The sequence below is a fragment of the Bombus vancouverensis genome, chromosome 8, assembly GCF_051014615.1.
Source record: "Bombus vancouverensis nearcticus chromosome 8, iyBomVanc1_principal, whole genome shotgun sequence".
NCBI lineage: Eukaryota > Metazoa > Arthropoda > Insecta > Hymenoptera > Apidae > Bombus > Bombus vancouverensis.
The window spans coordinates 17,998,086-18,017,129 of record NC_134918.1 but is presented as its reverse complement, the minus strand read 5'-3'; the positions used below and the strand labels follow the sequence as shown (position 1 = coordinate 18,017,129).

The window sequence follows — 19,044 nt, the reverse complement described above, 5'->3', positions numbered from 1 at the left end:
GTTTTTTTATACGACAGATGCTATCAAATATATTCGGAGTACTTCTTCTTCGGCGAGTGCAAAGGTTTGAGAATGAAATGGATTGCTTTTTTTTTACAAAGGAATAGCTTCTATCGTATTACGAATAATTTATCGAGTTATCGATATGATTTTCCGTTATTTCCAATAACCGTCATCGGTCATTTTGTCAGCGATCGAAAAAGCATTTGATTTCCGTCCAAAAAATGAACGCGCGTTGATTTTTCAAACTCTCGATAGTTCAGAATTTCTTTCCATTTAAACTGTTTTACAATGCGTAAAATAAATAAATATCCGATACATCTACGTACTGCGTATATGTGTGCGGCGAACGTGGAGAACGCTTCGAAACAATACAATTCAGTTCGTAGATATCTTTTTGTGTTTGCATAGAGATGTGCCAGCTGGTATTGTCGCGATTGTCAGGATGAACTTTCTGCGATTGGTCAAAACCCGGTGTTTCTCTTCGATCATTGTCAATAGTTCGTCTAACGCTCGATCGAGTTGACATTATTCTAGTGAATTATCGTAATCACCTTGTCACTGTTGAGGCTGATAGTTTATGACAGGCCCTTAACGTTTCAACGGTTAAAATATGATCAACAGCATCTTGTACAGTCGAATCAATCGTCGTACGAGATTCCAAATGTTACAGAAAAATTTGACTATTCTGTCCAATGTAAAAATTGTAAAATTGTAAAAGAGATATCTTTAACCTACGACTATTAAATTATCAACTTACTCGTATCATTGGTTAATAAATTATTGCGCAAAAGGGCCAGAAAGAGTCACGGTATTTATTGAAATTAGTAATAAAATCTCGTCGAAAGAATCCTTTTTTGCAATAGGCTTTTTTAACTCTACTCGTGTATATTTGGAACGTTGTAGTTGCGCAAAGTTTGCCAATGTTCATCGTTCAGTGCAAATAAATATTCACGAAGTAAAATTACAACAAAACTACTAATATCAAAGAATTTCTATGAAAACTGTATCTACGATTCATCGATTTTGCAATGGACGAAACGAAAACGCGTTACGTTGAAATAAAATTCAGGGAGCTTTTAATTTGTGACGGCACTCGACAGCGCAAATACCACCGCTCGACATTAACTAGCGTCGGACGACGGCAGCGCAGTGGTTAACGCCTTAGGTTACGAACGTTCGGGATCACGGGTTCAAATCTCGGCATCCGTGGTCCGATTTTTCTTCCACGATTCTCAAATAAGAAGAAAATACAGTAGTACCCCCGCAGCAGAACCTATCCGGGCCTCTACGGCCAGCGGAGCACTACAGCCAGCAACTGCGATTATCACGACGATATTCTCCACCTCAAATTGGTGACCCCGACGTGATCTTCAGTGAAAAGAAGGTGACCGCGTTATAGTGCCAAGTTATAGTGAAACTTCGATTATCGCGATTCCCAGCGCACGGTCGAAATGGCAAACAATAACAAAACATTTACGGCCAGTCGAGTAGTCCGCGTGCCCCCAATAACGCGCCCGACCCAGAAGATACAGTGCTGTGCTGTGGTTCTCCTTACTGGAAAGACAGTTCGCGGCCGCGGGCCTCACGGACGATGGAGAAAAATCCGCCGCCCTCCTGGATGATGATATCTCGAGCCTCGGTACTTGGAGCGAATCGAGGACATAGCTATGAGATTTTGAACCGAACGTTCGTAACCTAAGGCGCGCGCTAACCACTGCGCTGCCGTCGTCCGACACTAGTTAGTGTCGAGTGGTGAGTGGTATTTGTGCCGTCGAGTGTCACCACAAATTTAAAATAGAACAGGCACTAAATATGTATTTTATCGGTTTCTGGCTAGAACGCAAATCGTACGTGTTTTAGACCGTTGTATAGTTTTTACGTAAAAAGATGTCAATCCTCCGATTACGTTACCCAAATCCATACATTAAGAAAAACGACGATAGCGCTTGCACGACGGTTCGTTGAAATTCTGTTAAAATTGCTCCCGAAGAGAATTCGCCACGCTATTCGTTCAACAAATACCTTTGCCGATATTCAAAGTGCAAACGGCCATAGGAAGGCGCTGTCTCCTACTAATAGAACAGTACACTTTAATGGGTCAAATTGATGAAATTTTGATGGACATTTGGCACACGATATCTACAGGTGTAACTATGCAAAAATAACGCTCTTGAATTACCGCGAAGATATTATTAATCCATATAGATTTACAGCTTCAAACAGTTGGACACCGAATTAAAAATAACTAACATACATAATAAATTCCTGCCTCGTGTCGATTAGCGTGTCTGTTATTCCATGCAAGATTTTTCAATTTAACGATGCCTTGTACAATTTCGAGTAGTTGCGAATTTTCAGTTTAGGAACGACGTGTAAAGTAGGAAGGAAATATAAATTTTAGATATCATACACATAAGTATAAAATATCATAGTGCGCAACGGATTAACGTTGATATACCCGATATGTATAAAATAAAATTTTTGATCTAAAGAATAGTTCGACGTCGATTTAAAAGAAAACTTTTATTAATTGATTCGTTATCCTCTAATATTTAGTGATAAAAGAAACACGCTCAAACGATACTTGATATCATGCAGAAGTAAATTGAAACGAATATTACGTAATTACTAAAATCGATAAAATTCGTGCGAATATATTCGTGTTTATAATTTGAAGATTACCTTTTTTCTACTACTTTCTATTACTTATTACTCGGACCAACCATTTGCAGTGTTTGGCTGAACATAAAAATCCAAATTTTATACTCGTTTTTTCTAAAACGTCTTTATTCGATAAAAATGTAATATATAGAATGTGGCGGGCAAACAGGAAAAATATATCCACAAAGATTAATCGTTGATCTCTGAAACACCCGTTCATAACAAATTATGTACGTACCTTTACATTCTTTTTACATTTATCTATTTTTATTGCAACGACTGACGTTCGTACGATTTACTAGCAACTATAGTGTAGTATAGTATAGGATAAAAAATATTATAAATAGTATCGTACAAATAAGGTAGAAATAATCGAAGACAAGAATGGAATTAATTTCGGTTAAAGTTGATAAACGCTTACGCAGCATGGATCGTTTTTCTTTTCGCATACATCGTAAAGGATATATTTCGACGTAACGCGCGCTTTGAATTTTGAAATATTCTAAAAATAATATGCCGAGAAAAAGAAATTTTCATCTCTGTGACCTTAATCTCGAGACTTCCGAGGCTTTTGCTACAAAGTAAACCCTCGAAGAAATTCTAACCCGATCCAATCTACCCGAAACCCAATTTCCACTTAAAATCAGAATTAGATCGAACAGTGTTCTGGCGGTACTTGTCCGCCTGAGAGTGAAGCCATCGCGAGCTGCTTTACACCCGAGGGTATTTCTCGCGAATGTCCCTACGAATTACAGATTGCCGTTTAGTTTGGCTAGAAATTTCGAAATAAGTACGGTTTACAAGATCGCAGATATTAAGAGGCAAAAAAAAACCGCTGCAAAATTCAGAACCCCTCGTAACTTAGAAACGTATCCTTCACGATATACGTCAAAAGAAATGATCCGTTTTTTTCGCCATAATTTCGGGTCATTTTTTCTGTATGCATGATAACAATGAGGAATGTGCAGAATCGCTTTAGTAGCGAAAGATTTATAGCTCGAGTGACCTTTGAAATCATCTAACCTCGGTTTAGATAGGAAAGCTACGTATTTCATTTTTCAAAAATATACAAGCAGCCTTGAATTTTGACAAAATCGGGCCACGAGTCGGAAATTACGCTTTGCTTGACGCTATAAAATTTGATATAAATGTCCGAATGTTAAATTTTTGAATACATTAATAGCTATAGTTTCGTCACGATCGTATTGACAAAAAGTATCGTAACAAGGAACCGTATAAGTAAAGAATTGATTTTCGTTTTAGTCTCAGCATGAATGCAAGGACCACGACGAGTCGCCGCGTAGCAGCAGCAAGGTTGCCGAGGCCGAAAACGTGTCATCTTCGGGGCAAACGGCAAAAATTGCTATTGATACCAGCACCGAATCGCCCACGGAATGGAATCCGAGGAATAGTTCCTTGAAAAAGCAAGAGAACGCTCCAGTCCGTGATACAAGCTCCGTTCTCGAGAAAATTGCCGAATTTCATAAGGTAAAATTCGTTTCGCGACAGTCCTTCTACGACGTTATGAAATTCTATCGTCTTTTGAAAATGTCCGATCGCAAGTACCTTGAAGGCGTTTTAATCTCCTAAAGCATTCTTTTCGAACGATCAGTAATGAACGAATCTTCTCTCCTCTCGATCATTTACTTTCAGCTTCATATCACAAAGCATAAACGTATTCACGCGTTTAAAAAAGATATTACGTTGTTGAAAAAATTCTATAGATATGGCTAAAATTGATCGATAATAGTTTAGTGGATGTTGTTAATATACATCGCATAAGAGTAATATTTTAGATAAAATACAGAATAAAACGCGCTAAATGTGGATGTAACTTGCGTGAAAATACTTTCTCGTTCTATAAAACTGTAGTAAAAGTTCATTGTAAGCGAACATAACGTTTATAGTTAAGGTACTGTTACGTCTCTTTTTAAGATCTCTTTCTATTACGAGCGTTGCGTTGTTCATAAAATAAATGTTCGGACGTATAATTTTTTACTTTTGCTTTATTACGGGGTATAATAAAAAAAGAAGAATCGAATCTTCTTACAACGATATCTAGTCGATCGTGGAGCGTAATACTCGTACGAAATAAGAGAATGTTAAATGTATCTTTCATAAGGCATTATAATATATAGATATAGAACGCAGGCGGATTACGATTCTATTATTTCCTCGTGTATTATCTGCTGTCCATATAAAAGTTGCGGTAGCTACTTCGATGTTCGTACGAATGAACACCGAACGCTAAACGCTTGTACGGTTATCTTCTATATTCAAACAACGAATAATTTTCTCACGAGGTATTGAAAAATAAACGTATTCCAGGTTGAGAATCGTTTCGTTAAATATTCGATCGTACTTCCGAACTTTTATTAAAAACATTCGTCAAAAAACTTTCGCAAATATTAACTTCGCTCGTATCGGCATCGTACATATCGGTATCGTACTTATAAAATTTGTTACAATCGAAATTATGCCGTCTTCCGTTCCATTTAATTGAAAGAAAACAGCTAATCGATATCTGTATCTGTAACGGTTTCGATGAAAACAACTTGTTACGTAGATGTCATAATTTTTTAGGTGTGCCACTCTCCCGGTAAATCGTCGATATAATACGAATATTCTAATTGTACGGAGCAATTTATACGCGAAAATCAATATGTAATTATATTCAGGCGCGCAACGTGAACGTTTAATTAGGCACGTCGTCGTTGAAATGGAAAAGGAGGATCTGTCGGAAGTCGTCGATCGCTCGTCTTTTTCTCTCCATTGATCTGACGCGACACCTCGACATCACGTGGCGTGACATACGCGTTGATAATTGCGGCGAACTCGGTGCGCCGTCTCATCCTTCTACCTTTTGTGGGAACAGGATTCCGTGAAATAAATCTCAAATTAATCGAGGCAATATCGATATTAATATATCTTTATATAGCTTTACTAGACATACACGCGCGAATAATATATTCGAAGCTGTTCTTCGGTGGTTATAAATGATCGAGAAAGCTTAAACAGGTCTCTGAAAGGAAAAGTCTACGACTATCGTAAAATAAAGTCTTACGTGGAAAAATATTTCATAGCATTTTTAGTGCTATAAATTTCACGCTTCGAATGCCATTATACGTAACGCTGTTATCGATGCCCTATAAAAAGTCGAAAATGCGTATCTCTTGTATCCAATTCCAGGGACGCGAGAAATCTTGACGATAAAGAAATAATTATATTTTTTAAATCGTACATTTAGAATTATTTTGTTACTCTAGGAAACAAAATCTTTTAGGAACAAATCTTTTCGCTTAAAAAATTATACGCCTTCCGTTTCACGTACGATTCGAAACACCATAAAGCTCGCGCTCGATGATATATTGCAAATGTTTGCAAATGTTCACGAAGTTAACGTATTTTCATGTAGCACCAACATGCTCGAGGCAGAGACGCGACGACTGGCTCGCTTCATCGCACGCTCAGCATTCATACGACCGCGATCGAGCAAACCTACATGGCCGAAGAATGTGACGAGAACGACTATCATTTCGATCTCGATTCCTACAAGCCGGTACAACCGATCACATTCGACCATGGGATTGCGTTATTTCCTGTCGCTGCACCGCACTCCGGAATGGATCTGCATCTTTTGCAGGTAAACTTTGTTGCGATTTGTGTCCTAACGAACGTGTTCCGTACGACGTTCGTTTCCGTTTCTTTCCTCTTTTCACCGTATTACGTCCCTAATTTTGTTACTCGACTGTCTCGATCCTCGATCAACGTCGCAATGCGTTTTAATTGCTTGAAACGTTTGCGCGATGTTCGAGAATGCAAATATTTGTCGTCGATCTATTATTTGAGAAACGCGGTGCACACTTATCTCTGCATCGTATAATTTAATCATCGATAGTTGGAAAATCAATTTGCTGAAATTAGCTAAAAATAGAAACAGTGATAATAGAACAAGCGACGGCAGTGAATTCTATTATTATATTATAAAAAGGTTTATTGGTCGTGTCTCTCTATTTTATCGATATCGCGTTTATCGATATAGCGACCCATACGCTGTATGAACTATCGCTAGTACATACGGTAAATATAAAATAAAATACAACGTTATATTTTACAAATGAAAAGAAAATGTTATTTATCACACGGCGTAAGGCGAAATAGAAACATTTCCGTGTAAAGTATTGCGTGAATAAAGAAAATCCGCGAGTACTATAATATAATATTTAACGAAACGGGAATCGCTGATAACAAAAAGATGTCACAACTTGAACGCGTACTTTTCGAATAAAAATGAATTTAATTTACCGTATTAAGCGCTTATTTGTTCAAAGAGAATAGAAAACGTCTACTTGGATTCGTTAAAATAAAAACGATCGCGTATTCTAAATTCCAGCTACTTATGCGCGTCACATCGCGTCATATGCATACGGATGAAACTACAGTAGGAACCTTGAAAAGAAGCGCACATAGTCGAGATGCGACCTTATCCTCGGACGATTTCCAAATATTAATATTTCAACGTCCAGCTACTTTTGTAGTTGCTGGACATGGTGCAGGCTTAAGATAAAAGACGTCGTCAGCGTAGTTTTCCCACACTTCAAAAGGATTTCAAAGGGACTAACTTTACCGTGCTACCTCAGGTATATTTCGTGAGGAAGAGAGAGAGAGAAAAAGAGAGAGAGAGGGAGAGAGGAAAGAAAAAGAGCGAAAGGAGTCAAAGATCGGGAAGCGAGCGAGGAAAGCAGCTAGAAATGGAAAGGATTAAAGTTGGAAGACGTCGAAAGAAGAGGTTAGAGGGGCGAAACCAGGTCACTTGTTCGTACGAAACGTCTTCGCATCAATTAGTTGCTTATAGAAATCTACTTTTTATATGTTCATAACTTGTAATATCTACGAAAAACTGTTAATGGTTACTTCGAATTTTATCAATATTTTATTATTATAAAAAGAAACAAAAGTGACAAAAACACATCTCGAAATGATCACTGTGGTACGAAGATATACTCGTTGATTCTATATCGTGTAATTAATTTTAACAAATTCGTTACTAACATTTGCTGCGATAGAACTTTTATGGATTACGATAGAACGTTTATTAAGCAGAAAAATTTGTATTACGTAAATATAGAAGAAAAAACTAATAAAAAGTTTTATCGATCCAAGTATTAATCAAATTAAAAAAGATAAGAGAATAAGGTTAAAAAATTAATACAAAATTTTTACGTCGCATATCATTATTGCGCTGAGTTTACTCGAAAATATTTAACGATTCGATTTTAGTACGTTAACGAAATCATTTACTTATACATACGTATACACAACCATCTTGCGTCTCTTTTAGACAATAACTCTTTTATCTCCACTCATACCATCTCCGTAAAGTACCTATACGAGTTGTTTGAAAACGTGAACATTTCGTCTATTCCAGAATTACGTAAATCAATTTTCTATAACAAGCTCGAGCGTCCTGAATCCACTTTGTCGGTCACATTCCTAAATTTACATCTTCGGAATTCATCTTCATTAACATTCACTTTGTAAATCTGAACGTTATAAACAGTTGAAAATCTCATATTTCGATCATCTCGTATTTTAAGCACCTTCGATTATTCGTGCTTCTAATCGCGACTCTAATGCTCTTAATTTTGCTAATTTTCCTTCCTATCTAATCGATTATCTTTCCTCTCGTATCTATACCCTCAATTCCGATAAATACTTGCATACGTCGTAACAATATTGCAAAAATTACACACGTGTGTATATTTAACGATCCTGGTGATATTAGTAGTGTATATCAACGTATCAAGAAATCGGACGTACTATACTTAACAACTCGAATATCGTCTCACGAACGACATTTATTAGCGATTAAAGATCATCTACTTTTCGCGTTCGTTGTACATTTTTCTACAAAACTGTACGTTTTAATAGAAATTATCACCCGTTTCTATGATTAGCGGGATTTCCGAATTTTACGCTCGAGTTTTACGCTCGCGTTCGCTTGTTTTATAGACGTCGTCGACGCGTTACTTGTTTGAAATCAACGAATCCGTGAAAACGTATCGTTGGTACGGCGGGGCACGGCGACGAAAAATATAGCGGGCGAGAGACTTAAATTCGAAGAGCGTAACGCCGGGCTCTACGTCGTTGTTTATGCGTCGTGAATATTCGTCGTTGACTCGTGGTGTGTTAACGCATCGTCGATTAATCTATCCGTGCTTCGACGAAGATAAATAATTTCACATACCGCGCACGCTTTTATAAATGTCCGCGTAGACTGCACTTATGGCCGACCGCATAAACGGTGTTCCAAGTGCATTAGAAGTTCCATCAGCGTTATAAACACAGGCACGATGTATGCTGGTTTTGCCGCGCGTTGCGCCGCAGTACGACTCGGCGCGCCACAACTGCACAGATACCGTTAAAACGATTTAATAGCCAGAGATTATAATCGGTGGAATCGCGCGAAGAGATTTTCGTGGCGATTCCTCGGGTTTTCGTTACATTTCCTTCGCCGAGATACCGACCCTGATGAATTTTCAACGAATAATTTAAATACGATCGTCTCTCGAATCAACTGATCCGAGAAATTATCGCCTGAGACGATAAAGCGAGAGAAACCGAAGGATTTGTCGTCGAACGTCTGGACGATCGACTGGCGGAAGTTTGTAAAATTTCCACCGTAAGAAGATAAACAAGGATACGTTTGTCAAACGATAGTTGCCTTGTGGCTTAAATGATTTTCAGGTACGAATATTCGTCCGCGTGTTATTTCATTCCACAATGCTACGACAATTTACCGAATGCTCTTCTGGAGAAACTGCGATCTCATTACAGCATTTTGTTTCGTACGCAACAAAAAGAACATTTCTACGACTCGAGTAAAAAGAAACAGGAAAATTTGTAATATTAACGATACTGCAAAGATCCGAGATACATCGCGTAAATGTATTTTCCTTGAAACTATATTTTCGAAATTGACTGTTAACCTATATGCATATACGTACGTATATGCATGTATGTATGTATGTATGTATGTATGTGCTTTCATCGTCCGTACCAAAGTTACTTTTGTATCTATCGCGAGACTAAATATGTCGCGTATCGTATTATGTATTTTTGCACCGTATCGAACGAACGTTTCAACGCTTAGTTATAAAATTTCATTGATCTATCGCCTATTTTTGGCAGGCTTGTATCTTGGACCAAGCAACAATTTCTTCTTTTTCCAACTATCTTAACCATCGGGTGACGTCTAAATGGAAAAATAAACGAAGAAGTTCTTACCGTGTTCCTCCCGTGTTTCTTTTAATCGGATAATACGATATTTGGATGGTATATAATACGAAAACTCGATTCCACCAGGTATTGCATCACGGGACAACGTTGGTGCATTGGGACTGCGAAGGCGGTACGACGAGGACGGCCTTAGTATTCGCGCGAGTGGATCGCGCTTGCGGTACCTTCGTGTGGGAAAAGCCACCCTGGAGTCCATTGAAAACTGCCCAGCTGGGAGGTACAGCTTCTGCAGATTTTTCGCTAACTGCCAATCCAGAAGACGTGGTATCGGCCGGTTTAGTAGGGAGATATACCATGCAACAGACGGACTGCGCTTCCGTGACGCTGGAAGAGGGATTTTTGGACCTGAGCTCCGTCAAGGAAGTCATGATCGGCTGTTGCGATCGGGACAGAGAGACCGACCTCAGAAGCATTTACAAGAGATACGGTCTATCTGGATCCGATTCATGTATCGGCCTTATGTACGGCTCCAGTCTGCCGGACAATCGACTGATCTTTCTCCTTTGCCCTCCTGCGCTTAGCAAGTAAGTAGCGTGGCTCTGTGATTTCCACGGTATCGTATATATGTATGTGATATAAAGCAATATCGAACAGAATAGTAGAACGTAGGAAACCAGTTTGCACGAAATTTATTCGACACGTTCGAAAATAGATAAAAGAAAATATCGCGAGAGAACGGAAGAAAATTGCAAAAGTAATTGAACATCGACCGAGATACGTGGTCAACGAAATAACTTTAAATTATACGGTGGAAATTAATTATTTATTTTTTATAATATTTGTCAATTTCAAGCAACCGTTCTAAAAGCGTGATATATTTTTAAACTTGACAAACGATATTTTGGTAAAAAGAGTCGAACAAATGAAACTGTATTTCGATGGTATAATTCGGTAAACATACTTGGTCCGTTCCGATACGTTTGATTTTCGTGAATAATTGAATAACGAAGAAACCTAAAATAACAAAGCGTAATGATACGAACGACTGTTAATTAAATCGTGATTACGAAGATTAACTATTTAATTTTATGGGGAAAATTGTTTGTAATTTAAATGTTGCAAATTTCGAGTTTTGCATATTCAAAGGCATAGCTCGAAGCTGTTTTAGCAAAGTTACGCTCGACGGTAAATTTCCAGTGCGGATACCAGCTAAATTTATAACAATAGACCTCGCGAAAAGTTACCTTTGGATCGCGTTAGAGGAAAAGATGCATTAGCTCTAGATCAGCGAAACGCTCCGCTCGTTTTTTCCAGGGAATATACCGTTACGGCAAACCTTTATCCAACGTTACTACTGCAGCTTGCGAATCGTGCACGGAATAGCCATTTTCTCGAGTTTACCTAAATTGACAAATATAGTACTGCTAAAAAAGGGAACTACTATCGAAAGAGTTATTACCGCGTCGTTGTTCTTTCTCTTTCCCTCTTGACATGATTCGTATCAACGATTCGATAATATCGGATAAAGACTCTGTAGCCAGCGGCGTTACATACGAACGATTGTGTATCTTTTTTAACGGTATTAAATAGTTGCGCTGGTAACGTCGTGGAATGTAATATAAATAAATTTGATGGAAGGTACTGTGTTTTCTTTTTCAGAATTTGGTACATGGGTCTTTGTTGGATACTACGAGGCCTGAAACGGCAACAACAACTAACAGATCGTAGATCGCGATGGTTAAAAGAAAAATACCTTCAGCTTTATTTCGAGGATGGATGTATCGAGCCAATGACAGCTGATGCTATTAGAGCTTTTGGCGGTCGCGACTGGTCCACCACTGAAAGTATCGGCACGCTTTCACCGACGAGCAGCAGCGCTCTCCGCAAACGAAACGTTAAAGGAAAAAAAACGAAATCTATCGGCAATATTCATGCGTTAACAAAGGTTTGTTCGATCAAAGATTTATACGGTAACGAAAGACAAAAAATGAAGAAGACGGAGGAACTTGTCGTTTGAAAAAGTTTCCTTGCAAAAATATACCAAGATCGCCGGTCGATCGCTCGATCGACGCGAGAGCTTTTCGCATGCGTGTGCGTGCGAAGAGTACAAATATTACGTACGTCTTTCCAAGAATAAAGAATAAATATTTAACACGTACGAGTAGCAAAGTCACGGTACATCGTGATATAATTTCATAAATTAACATACTCTATAAAGTCATTGATAACCGTGACGAGGTGGCCAGTTCGATTCAAAGTCGATCGAGTAATCTTTATAAAAAAGACAAGTCCCTGTGTCAGATTAGAGCCAGAACTGAACTAAAGAATCGCACGTGATTATTTAAAACAGGATCTAAGCCTAAAACAATATGACACTTCGTCTCCGGATGGAGGCTTAACAGTGGTCCCTTCTCGGCATATTACGGGTAGTAGAGAATCCTTGACGAGAATCATACCAGCATCTCCACGGTCCAGCAGAGATCGAGTTCCCCCACGTAGTCCTCCTGGATCCGCCGAAAGAATTATTAGTTCCAACTTGCCTTACTCCAGCTTTCAAAGGTAAGGATTCCGATAATTTTCAGTCTTATAAGGAATTCGACAGAAACAAGCGAAGTAGAACAACTAGACTTCGTCTCTAAAATTCTTCGTAGATGTCGATTACTTTCGCGCAGTCGATTAATCGCACGCTATTATTCGCTGGAGCTGCAATGTCAAGAGATAGAGAAATGCCTTCCGCTCGTGTATCTCTAGCGGGTTCTTTGCGTTGCGAGCTAATTAAATCGCAGAACTATATTATACATACGTACCTTCTGCAAAGTAATTAATGGAAATTAATTTTTCTTTCAACGAACCGAATGAAAAGTTCGTTCCGTTTATTTGTATTCAATTTAAACTCGTATTTTTTCATACAATTTCTGATAAAAGATTATCGATATTGGTATTTGATTTTCAAAACGTGTATTCATTCGTAACAGCCAAACTGCGGATCTTTACGCGTTTATGAGACATTCGATCAAGTATTGAATCATAGCATGGAATAAAATCATAATTCGTTATTTATTTTTCAACAAGGTAACCAAACCTACCTACGAAAAACATTACTAAAATATAAAAATCGTCTCTTTGTCTCTTCTCGTCCGACCCTTTACCATGTACAAATATTGCAATCAAAATTATATTAATTTATAATTGATTAAACGATCAACTAAGAACGCGTGTATCGAGTACGAAGAAATTTGTAATATGTGGGAAAAGATGAGACTTAACGTAACCCAAAACTAAACTAAACTGTATTAAATATTTCGTAATTTTGACAACGCGCGGACTATAAACTCGCTGTACTATAAATTATTAAACGTACGTACATGTATGGCGAGAAGAGTTAGCATCGTACAAAAATGTTGACATTTAGAAAAACGAGTATCGTCCATAATTTGCAGCTTGTTCTTAAAACTCTTAAATTTCTATAAAGTCTACTGAAATAACATGTTTCCTTTCAAACGATATTTACACAGCCTATTATGCGTCGCCAGGGACAAGGATAAAAACGGATCTGGAATGTCAGGTGGAGTGGAAGCATCTTGGCAAATGAAGACACGTGCCACTTCCATAATGTATGAAACTCAGTTGAACTTCGTCGAGTTTGTCGCGTTGTTCCGTTCGTTCAGCCTGAGAGCAAGAAAGGATTTACGCGACCTATTCGGCCAACTGGCGATCACTTGTCGTAGTCAAAGCGACGGTTCTTTGAGAGACTTTAATGTACGGCCGCCTGTGTTGAGGCAAACCAGTGACGCAACCCCTCAACGAATCGGTCAGTTTCCACCACTGAATATTTTCGAATTCTAAACCTAATTTCATTTAAATCTCCACTTACGAACCTAATCTATACGTGTGATTTTATTTTCATTTTCTCTCTATCTATGATTTAACGTTTCGTTTGAAAAGCAAACCGTTGCTTTTAAATGTATTTACATACAACGAAAATCTGTATTGGGTAAAATATACTTTTGTTTCGCTTTTTAAATTGTATTTAATTATTTTCAAACTTATATTGTAACGAGAGTGATTACTGTTAATTTGTACATACATACACGTCACACACGTCACGCATACGTATATCAGATTAGCGAAAAGCTTTGTTCGCTCGTTAAAGACACGTGATACGTAAAAGCGATCTCACGAACCATTGAGATCATCGCGATCGAAAAGCTATATCATCGGACTGGCAAGAGATCGTACGAACTAACACCAAATAGGTACATCGTACGTTGCAGTGGATTTAGCTTTGTGTCTTTCTCGTTGTTTTCTTATACTCATCTTGTATAGACCGATCTGATATACCTGCTGTAACTGTTAGAAGAAAATGGACCTATAAAAATATATTAAATAACAGAGTATGAATTTGTATGTAACGAATAGAATAGATTAGTATTTAATATAAAATAATGAAATTATACTATATGAAAGTCTAGAGGATAAACATAGACTATATAATTTGTGCTACAGATATTTTTGTATCACGCTCTAGCATAAAGTTGATCGAATAAAGCAGTTTATCATGTATCATAAAGACTTTATAAATGAGTTACATAAATACATTGTCTAAAGTATTTTAGCATATTTTTATTTGAATTCTGTTTAATACCTGATTTTTCTTACGTATAGACAAACATGCAAAACGGACTGATAATTTTAGTCACCTTAATGTACTTCGTTATGTTTCTACGTGAAAAATTTTATTTACCACGGTTGTACGATATCGTAATGTCTCAGTAATAATTCTTTCGTGAAAGATTTTTCCAAGATCTGAAACTACGAGTTACACTTTCTCGTGTGGCATATGCCCAAATCGAAAATGATCGATTCTTAAGTCGCGATGTTAACGTCGACGCAAATACACGAAACTTTAAACGCTTTGTTTAATATCGAACTATCTCGTATCGTTCGTTGAGATCGTTCGAACATTCGTTGCTCCGCTGGAAGTAAAAAGGAGTACAAGAAAAAGAAATTATTCCTGACGTATTACGTAACATGGCACAATTTTCGTAAATAAAGTTTAATTAAATTAATTAAAGTTCATACGTCTAAATATAAAAAAGATACTTGAAACGACCAAAAGCCATTAGTCCATTCTGTACGTGTAACGATAAATTGTTTAATAAATCAATTAACTTAGCTGAAAGATGATCGCAATCGTCTCATTGGCGGAAGAAAATGTCAGTGTACGCGTATTTGTTTTCGACAAAGATGTATAGAAATAATCATTTAAGACGTAAGGTGTTTAGAAAGTTAAGTTTTAATAAAAACAACGTCGTATCGTTTCTATCTGTTTGCACGTCGACGGCATTATAAATATGCAAATATTTTTTAAACAGGTCTCTTGACGAGAAATAACTCCATAGACTGTCACGAGTACAAAACCAGCAGCAATCTTCAAAAGAAACAAGTTTTCGACGCGGTGGCTGCAGCTAGCATCGTTAATAATTGTTCTGGCGTTGACACTTCGAAATCGCAAGTTATCACCCTGGCGACGTTCACTAAGTTTTTGGAATCTCGGCAGCAAGAAAAACTAACCGACGACGAGATCAAGGCGCTGGTTAAGGTACGCGAAGATTTAAAACAACCTATCGCTGCTTTCTCATAGTTCGTCTCGAGTTCGATCGTGTCGATTACCGAATTATAAGCCGCGATATTCGGCCAGATCAGCGAGCAGCATAGCGCGGTACTCGATTGCTTGAAACTAGGATGCGTAACAGTTATGACAAACTGCTGTTATCCTGAGATCGTGCCGTGCGATACAATGGCGTAGAAAGATATAGCGAGTAGCACGATCAACCGAGACGATTTGCTCTGATTCCAGCGACACGAACCGGACCCAGGACTACGTACACAATGGTGTTTGTCTTTCGAGGGCTTTGCACGGTACATGATGGACAAGGACAATTATGCCTTCCCAAACGAGTATGCGACGCCGTTCGAGACTGAAATGCAGCAGCCATTGTCCCAGTATTACATCGCTAGCTCGCATAATACTTATTTAACTGGCCATCAACTCAAGGGAGAATCTTCGGTGCAGCTTTACTCTCAGGTAAACGAAAGCTTGGTCTCGTCTTTTCAACGATGATCTCTATCGCGCAAATGTGAAATACGCGATACGATCTCGGAGAAACGGTCGTGCAATTAAGAAAAAGACATTTTTTAATATACGAAACCTACTTGTTGCTTTTTTTCATTATAAAATTGTGTAACGCGCGTTTTTTTTTTTGCGCTTTAAAATGCATCGTCCCCGATTTGTACGATATCGCGAGATATTAGTTGCCGTATTTCGATAATTAAAACGTATTCGTATTATTTCTCTCAATTGGTTGTTTGTATAAAAAAACATGTAATCCGGTTTTCGTTCGCGAAACGTTGAAGGGATTTCGAAGTATTTGCAGTAGGTGAAATCTACGAGGTAAAATACTCGATGTGACGGTAAGTTGGTTTTGCAGGTACTACTAACAGGATGTAGGTGTGTAGAGCTGGATTGCTGGGATGGCGATGATGGCTCTCCCGTTATTTACCATGGTCACACCTTCACTACCAAGATACCATTTCGCTTGGTCGTAGAGGCGATTGATAGAAGTGCTTTCGTCAGTTCTCCATATCCCGTGATTCTCTCCATCGAGAATCATTGTTCGCAGAGTCAACAAGCTCGAATGGCCCAAATATTTCAAGTACGTTATCTTTTATTATTTCAAACATTCGATTAATCGCATGTACTCGGACAACGAGCGATACCGAGCGAAACGAAGCGAGCGTCGTTACAACAATGACACAGTCCGTTAATTAATTTCTTATCTACTTTCTGTTTCCGTCGTCGTTTATAAATCGCGAGGCAAATATTTCGAAATCGTCGGCGAAATGAACTCTGCTCAAAAACACCGAACGTTCGCTTTATGAATCACTTTCGCCTCAATGTCTATACGATTTGATATAAAAATGATATTATTCCGTCGATTTTAGTGCAACGATATCGATCGCCAAGCAAATTTTCCGTCGTCGATTTTCTTTCGTCAAAGTTTCGCGATTCGTACCTCTTTTACCTGCGCGTGACGTTTCACGTAACAGGGATATTTTTGTAGAAAAACGAAAGCAACTTTGAGAGGCAAAGTTACGCGAACTCTGTTTCAGTCGGTATTTGGAGAAAAACTGGTGACAAAGTTCCTGTTTGAGACGGACTTTAGCGACGACCCTCAACTGCCATCGCCGTCGCAATTGCGCTACCGAATATTAATCAAAAACAAGAAGATGGTGGTAGAACCCGCTGGTCCTTTGACGCACGCTCCCTTGAGTCATCGTGGAAAAATGCTCATGTCCGATCGAGCTTCGTCTATGAAACAAATGCGTACCGACGTAAGCAGCGCTTCCGTCGTCGAATATTTTAGCGAAGACGACGACGATGAGGAAGATGACGACGAAGATGACAATATCGATGGTAAATGTTCTACTCCTAGTTCTCTTAATTAACTACGGCGATATTTATCTTAAAACACAGCTGATCCGTGTTTCGTTCAAGCGGATATCCTACGTATTTCGTAAATCGCGATTTATTACACGCTCAAAAATTCGAAATATCTCTTTCTTGTAAAGGAAAATTCTCGTTGAGTGATATTTTACGACATACAATAATGTTGCTACAGCGCGGGTAATTTAATGCGAGCGGCGAAGCAACTGCAGTCATTTTTCCGTTCACCTAGCAGTAACTTAGTTACGTCAAAACCATCGTACAAACTAATCGGAAACTATCGAGCACAAGAACTTAACCAATTACTTAATTAACGAGCGACCACCTAACGCGAAAGTTTTACCTTCCAGATAACTCCATTTCCAGCTACGAAAGGTATTTGGGTGGGATGCAGGTGCCCCATGGTCGATTAAAGTCAGATTCCGCGGTCGACGATAAGTCGCAAAAACAAAGTAGCCAAATTGCCAAAGAACTTTCGGATTTGGTGATTTACTTGCAAGCTATTAAATTTCGCGGGCTGAACACTACGCCAGGAACAACGGCCACTGGGAAGGTGCGACATCAACCGCACACTGGACCGGTTCAAAGACACAGCATCGCTGGAATAGGAGCTACCAGCATCGGTGCCTCTTCCGGATCGCCACAGTCTTTATCGACATCGGCTTCGCTCGCAAGCGGCGGCAGCAATATCGAAAATCTCTTCAGGTTGGTTTTCTATCGTAATTCGACGTAACGTTGATCGTTGAAACGAATCGCGACCTATACGCTACCGCTCGAACTTCAACGTCTACCCTTAATAGATCGTTTCTAGCGAACTCTTGATAGTATTTGAACCGTGTACGTTATTCGAATGATTTTGCAATTCGATCGATACGCGTGATCGGTGTAACGTGATACGACTACTACTCCTAGTACCGTCGTTACTTACGTAGTACGAAGATTCGGAATTTTTACCTATAGATGTTCGATAATGTCGTCAAATATTTCAGATTCACGCGCGGAGTTCCAGCCTGCTTTCAATGTTCCTCGTTGAATGAAAGCACAGCGAAGAAGATTTGCAGAAAACAACCTCTAGGGGTTGTCGCCCATGCAGAAACTCAGTTAATTCGAACGTATCCGGCTGGAATGCGTATTGATTCGACAAATTTCAATCCCGTGATCTTCTGGGCCTTTGGTATTCAAATGGTAGCACTAAATTACCAAACCGACGACGCCGGATTAAATTTAAACGCCGCTATGTTCGAGCAAAATGGGCAATGTGGATACGTTAGGAAACCTTCGGTTATGTGGGACAAAGGCCATATGATGTATAGGTATGCACGGAAATATGTATCCCCCTTTCTGTAAAATCTTCCATTCGTTCGAATTATTACAAAATGGATATATTCGTAACTATTTCAATGCGAGAGCATTGTCCTACGATTCGATAATTTTCTATTATTAACGATAAATTGCTTCCGTATTAAGAATAGTTCAAATATCTCCGTATATTTTATCGAATTTGTCGAATTTATCGAATTTATGAACGATTTTCATTTAATTTGGACATTTCGTTATTATCGAGAATCGTGTTCGACTTCTTGTTAGGACTTTCAAATCTTTGAGTTTGGAATTTTAGTGATAACAAACTCTGG

General features: G+C 38.5%; 1 protein-coding gene across 2 annotated transcripts in view; it reads left to right on the top strand.

The window, feature by feature from the left end:
- LOC117159646 (1-phosphatidylinositol 4,5-bisphosphate phosphodiesterase epsilon-1) overlaps positions 1–19,044 on the top strand; it is a 45,326-nt gene that overhangs the window by 16,067 nt on the left and 10,215 nt on the right. The window contains exons 4-15 of one of the 2 annotated variants that reach the window (XM_033339658.2): positions 3,928–4,152; positions 6,080–6,307; positions 10,030–10,487; positions 11,563–11,848; positions 12,254–12,462; positions 13,419–13,714; positions 15,279–15,505; positions 15,764–15,991; positions 16,395–16,619; positions 17,077–17,380; positions 17,761–18,115; positions 18,400–18,723. In XM_033339658.2, the coding sequence (XP_033195549.2) occupies positions 3,928–4,152; positions 6,080–6,307; positions 10,030–10,487; positions 11,563–11,848; positions 12,254–12,462; positions 13,419–13,714; positions 15,279–15,505; positions 15,764–15,991; positions 16,395–16,619; positions 17,077–17,380; positions 17,761–18,115; positions 18,400–18,723 (3,365 nt within the window). The remainder of the gene's footprint in view (positions 1–3,927; positions 4,153–6,079; positions 6,308–10,029; positions 10,488–11,562; positions 11,849–12,253; positions 12,463–13,418; positions 13,715–15,278; positions 15,506–15,763; positions 15,992–16,394; positions 16,620–17,076; positions 17,381–17,760; positions 18,116–18,399; positions 18,724–19,044) is intronic. The other variant, XM_076620768.1, reaches the window with a different exon arrangement.